General features: G+C 40.4%; 1 protein-coding gene across 1 annotated transcript; it reads left to right on the plus strand.

Annotated features, from left to right (window-relative positions):
• Nucleotides 1-4555: 4555 nt before the first annotated feature.
• Nucleotides 4556-6006, plus strand: LOC130506853 (uncharacterized; the record flags this gene model as incomplete). Its single annotated transcript, XM_057001545.1, has 1 exon — nt 4556-6006. A coding segment is annotated over exon 1 (1290 nt), but the record flags the coding sequence as incomplete, so codon positions are not given.
• Nucleotides 6007-6009: the final 3 nt, after the last annotated feature.

Genomic DNA, 6009 nt, shown 5'->3' on the forward strand with positions numbered 1-6009 from the left:
GCGTCTTCTTAGTGTTCTAAACACTGACGTTGTTGTGACTGCTCCTTCTCAAGTCTCGGGTAGTACTCTTCAACTCTCGGATGGATCAGTCTCGTTGCTTAAACCTCAACAACAAACTCTATCTCACACTCCTCCATCTTCTTTTGAACAAGGTACCTCGCTCTTTTCAAACCACTTTATTTCTTCTGCGGGAACCAATACTAGCCTTACTTTACCTGCCATGACTTGGGTTGTTGATACTGGTGCAAGCTGCCACGTTTGTTCTGATCTAAATAGGTTCACAAACACACGTTTAATCACCCACACAACTGTCATTTTACCTGATGGCACTCGCATTGATGTTACTATTGCTGGCACAGTTGTTATTTCAAACGATTTGATTCTTCACTCTGTGCTTTATGTTCCGAATTTTAAATTCAATCTTTTGAGCATCAGCGCTCTGACTGCTAACACGAACATATCGGTTTTGTTTTCCTCTGAATCGTGTTTCATCTTTCCTTTTAATATTTTCCCTCACTTACAGGAGCATACTCGGGACTCCATGATTGGGAAGGGTAATCTTCACCAAAATCTGTATATCTTGGAGTCCTCTGTTCCTGCTCTCAACACGGTTGCTCACACTTACACGGTTTCTCAAGTTTCTTCTGAAGTCTGGCATCAACGCTTAGGTCATCCCTCCTACAACAAGATTCAACAATTAGCTAAGAACTTAGAGCTTTCTCATTTGAAAATCCCACATGATCACGTTTGTAAAATCTTCCCTTTAGCCAAACAAAAGCGTTTATCTTTTTCTTCTTCAAATAATCTTTCTGCAGCTCCTTTTGATTTGCTTCATCTTGATGTATGGGGACCCTTTCGTGTACCTACTATTGATGGATATAAATACTTTTTCACCATCGTTGATGACTGCACTCGTGTTACTTGGCTTTATCTTTTGAAAACCAAAGGTTCTGTTCAAACTGTTTTCCCTGAGTTTTTGAAATATGTTGACACACAATACGGTTTTAAAATCAAGTCCATCAGGTCTGACAATGCTCCTGAATTGTCTTTCACATCTCTTCTTAAAACTCACGGTATCATTCACTACTTCTCTTGTGCCTATACCCCTCAGCAAAACTCAGTCGTCGAAAGGAAACACCAACACATTCTCAATGTTGCTAGATCCCTCATGTTTCAATCGAATGTTCCACTTGTTCATTGGGGAGATTGTGTTCAAACAGCTGTTTACCTTATCAATCGGACCCCTTCTCCTGTTCTTCACAACAAATCTCCTTATGAACTTCTTACCAAGAAAGTACCCACTTACAGTCATCTTCGTGTTTTTGGCTGCTTATGCTTCACTTCCACTTTGTTAAAAGATCGACACAAATTTTCCCCACGAGCTTCTCCTTGTGTTTTCTTGGGATATCCACAAGGCTATAAAGGTTACAAAGTTCTCGATCTTCATACAAACACTATCTCCATTTCACGCAATGTTGTGTTCCATGAAACCACATTTCCTTTCTCTGAGAATTATCCATCTTCTTCTTCTTCTGATATCTTTGATCAGCATGTTTTACCTCTACCTGTTCCTGATTCACCTTTTCCTGCTTTCTTTGATCTCGGATCCTCTGTTCCTTCTGATTCTTCTCTTTTTGATGATGTTGATTCTGTGACTTTTCCTTCTAATGTTCCTGTCACTTCATCAAATGAGCCACATTCTTCTGGTGATATTGCTTCTTCTCGTGGTAGACGTCAAACTAGAATGCCTACTTACTTAGACCAATATCACTGTTATCTTCTCGATAAAGCACCATTTCCTTCACATCCTACAAATACAACATCTTACCCAATCTCAGCTTTTCTTTCATATGATAATGTCTCTGATCAGCATAAACAATTCCTGTTAAACCTCACCACTTCTTTTGCCCCTAAAACTTTTCAAGAGGCTATCCTTTCCGATGAGTTTAGAGGTTCTATGAAGACAGAGATGACTTCACTTGAAGAGACTGGTACTTGGGCTATTTGTGATCTACCTAAGGGAAAGCATCCGGTTGGTTGTAAATGCGTAAATACATACAAGTACAATCCTGATGGAACGGTAGAACGTCCCAAATCTCGCTTGGTCGCCAAAGGTTACACTCAGCTAGAAGGACTAGACTACCTTGATACGTTTTCTCCTGTTGCTAAGCTTGGCACATTCAGACTTCTGCTTCGTCTTACTGCTGCAAAGAACCTGTTTACTCTGCAGTTGGATATCAGTAATGCATTCCTCAATGGTGATTTAGATGAGGAAATATACATGACGATCCCACAGGGTTATCAAGAGCTTACTGGCAAGACGGTTCCTCCTGGCTCTGTTTGTCGTCTTCTCAAGTCTTTATATGGACTAAAGCAGGCTTCTCGCCAATGGAATCATAAGCTTACGAGCGTATTCTTTGGTGAAGGATTTACTCAGTCCCCTGCTGATCATTCCCTTTTCGTCAAGACTACATCAACTGTCTTTCTTGCTGCGTTGATCTATGTCGATGACATTCTTCTGGTAGGAAATGATGAAGCTGCTATCTCTGCTTTCAAAGATGTACTTCAATCAGCTTTCAAGCTTCGTGTACTTGGACCAGCAAAGTACTTTCTGGGATTTGAAATTGCTCGAAACTCTTCAGGCATTTCAATAAACCAGAGGAAGTACACTTTGGAGCTCTTGCAAGATGCTGGTTACTTGGGTTGCAAGCCAGTAACAGTTCCTATGGAACCTAATATCAAGCTATCTGAGTCTACAGGCAATCTTCTTCCTGATGCGTCTGTTTACCGGAAGATAGTGGGCAAGCTTCTTTATCTGACTCACACACGTCCAGATATTACTTATGCAGTGCATAAGTTGAGTCAGTTTATGGCAGCACCACGTTCTGATCATCTCAATGCTGCTTATCGAGTCCTTCGCTACCTGAAGAATGATCCTGCACAAGGATTATTTTACTCCTCACAGTCTGATCTTACACTGACTGCGTTTAGTGATGCAGATTGGGCTACATGTCCAGACTCGAGACGATCAGTTACTGGATACTGCATGTTCTTAGGAGGTTCTTTGATCTCCTGGCGCTCGAAGAAACAACCTACGGTCTCTCGAAGCAGCTCTGAAGCAGAGTATCGAGCTATGGCAGATGCTACTTGTGAGCTCATTTGGTTGACTTCTTTGCTTCGATCTCTTCACAGCGCTCCCTCTGGTCCTGCAACGTTATATTGTGATAATCAGTCCGCGCTTCACATCGCCTCTAACCCTGTCTTCCACGAACGTACCAAACACATAGAGAATGACTGTCATGTGGTTCGGGAACGGATACAGAGTGGCTTTCTGAAGACTATGCACGTGAAATCTGAGCATCAACTTGCAGACCTGTTCACGAAACCAGTTCAGCCTGGCGTTTTCAAGATTCTCATGTCCAAGATGGGTATTCACAGGTTGTTCATTCCATCTTGAGGGGGGGATATTAGAGTTATACCGGTTTATGTATTTGAGTAAACCGGGTTCCACTTGTGTATATATAGAATTCACATTGTACAGTTACAGTTTAAGTGAAATACAAACAACTTTTACATCTATAACAAACTTTTCACTCTCTCTCATCTCTCTCATCGCCATCTTCGATCGAGCTGGATCTTGAGCTTCACCAGCTCTAATAAAATCTAAAAGGTTTGTTGCCAAATAATCAGACGTTTGAACTTTGAAGAGTGTTCACCCCTTAAACCAATTTCTAGTAATAATAAGCCAAGCTTATTTTTGTTTGTCTACAAAAATACTGAAATGCTAATTACTCTAATGATCTATCGAGGTAATGTACGAGACTTTTCTTCAAAAGACTTTGAACAAATAGTCGTCGCAATTAGTATATTTGGAGAAAAAAGAAAGAAGATTAGTGCACCATGATCAAACGTTGCGTGGCTCGGAAAAGGACAGAAGAACATGCTTTGCATTACCACTAAAGTCGGTCCACTTCACTCAGTGTTATTTGGCTCACCTAAACTCTTTTTTGTACTTTTTCATTTGGTTTTTTGCTTTTGCAAGAATAGCTGAAACTTGAAACTCAACCACTCCTCACGTTTTGCCTGAAGAATCATTTACACTAGTGCCAAATTGTTCGTCTTTGATCTTGTATTCTATTGTCTAAGTAAGTCGTTTTCTATGCATAGCAGGTTAATTTCCAACAGCAAAACAAAAGTAGTTAGTTTTTTTTTTTTTGAACATAAGTAGTTAGTTGTTAATCTCATCATTAGTTTTCAATCAAATCTTGCGTGTGATGGGATTTGTTATCAAGCTCAACTATATGAAATGAAATTAAAGATCTTACATTAAATTCCATCTGCTACAAATATTGAAAAATTGATTATAGAAAAGAAAAATCAAAGAGAAAAGTCTCTTTATTGACAATTATTTATCTAAATTCATCTCCTATTTCCCTAAACTCAAGCCTTCAATCTTGGCGCCCCCAAACATTCGGTGGCCCTATATACAATAAACTCTATTTTTTTTGTCAAACATACAATAAACTCTATTTATCTACTACTTTAATAGGAACAACTACATAGTCTACAATCCCAAACGCATAGACTGATCTCTTTCCTATTTTCTGCTACTTGATCATCTCTTTTTATTTATTTGATCTCAGACAAAAGAGAGACTCCTGTCTCCTTAATCTTTTTGATAACTTTGATTCTTTAAAATTTTTTTCTTTATCAAGAATGGAGGGGATGAAACTGAATTTGTATTCTCCATTACCATCAATAAGGCGAATTTCAAGTAAAACGAAGCATGCAAGTGAATCAGATAACAAGAAGACAGTTATTACCAGACCAGAGGCTCGATCATGCCTAAGGAAAGAACAAGACACGCCGGTTTTTGTACTACCAGACCAGAGTTTCGATCATCTCACAGAACCAGCTTCAATACCTTTTGAGTGGGAACGGATCCCTGGAAAACCAAAAGATGACATGGCTACATTGATCCAAGAGTCAGGTTTACTAGAAACCGATGATGAAGAAGAAGAAGAAGAAGATACGTATACAGTTTCTTCTAATAGAACCTTCTCTGTTAACTGCAGCACAAGTGGAGTGAGCGACATCATCGAGAAGAACGGTGAGAGAGCTGACGATGCGTCGTCTAGAGAAAATATCGATCTAATGATGTCAAGATTCTTACCAGCTGCTAAAGCAATGGCTTTCACACAACAAAAACGCTCTTCAGAGCAGAAGCAAACCCTACAAAACAGAGAAGCTCTTGTAACTCGCCAAAGAAGTCAAGTAGCCGCAGAACATGAGCATCTCGCTATTGTTCAGAGCCTTTACGATGATTTAAACAATGATGATGATGAAGATGATGATGATGTTGATCATCGAATCTACCCAGAAGTTACTATCAAGAAAGCTTGTGGATTCTTGCCAAGGCTTTGTGCCAAGAACTCATTCAAGATTTCAAACCCGGTTCCTTTGGTTTCAGGATCAAACCGGGTTCTGAATCATTCTTGTGAACAAACCGGTTTACCAAACTGGTCAACTAGGCGTCTTTCCGGTTTTATCTCTCCGTACCGAACCTCTTGTTCTGCTCCGGAGCAAGCAGAGAGCTGCAAAAGGGTTAACAGAGGAATGAGCAAGTCTCAAGAGCTGTATCCACCAAGGACAAGAAGAGAGATTCTTCCTAACCACTCACACTCTGGAGAAGTCAGAATGTTTAGAAACTCCATCTCAACTCCGTCGAGGATCCAACGGACGACCATTCACGACTCGAGGTTTCTTGCGGAGGAAGCAATTAGAAGAAGAACAAGCAGCAAAAGGTCTGGGAACGTTTTGAGAACGTCGCAGGAATGTACAGCGGCGATTTCTACGCCACCTTTACCAGAAACTCCGTCTAGGCCTTGGCTTCGACGAACACTCCTCCCTCCGGTGAACCCTAGACCTTACGGCGTCGTGTTTGGTCAAGTTGGTGCTAAGAAACTGAATCAAGAAATTATTGAATCTACAAAATGGGAAACGATGGTT

The sequence above is a fragment of the Raphanus sativus genome, unplaced genomic scaffold, assembly GCF_000801105.2.
Source record: "Raphanus sativus cultivar WK10039 unplaced genomic scaffold, ASM80110v3 Scaffold3729, whole genome shotgun sequence".
Lineage (NCBI taxonomy): Eukaryota > Viridiplantae > Streptophyta > Magnoliopsida > Brassicales > Brassicaceae > Raphanus > Raphanus sativus.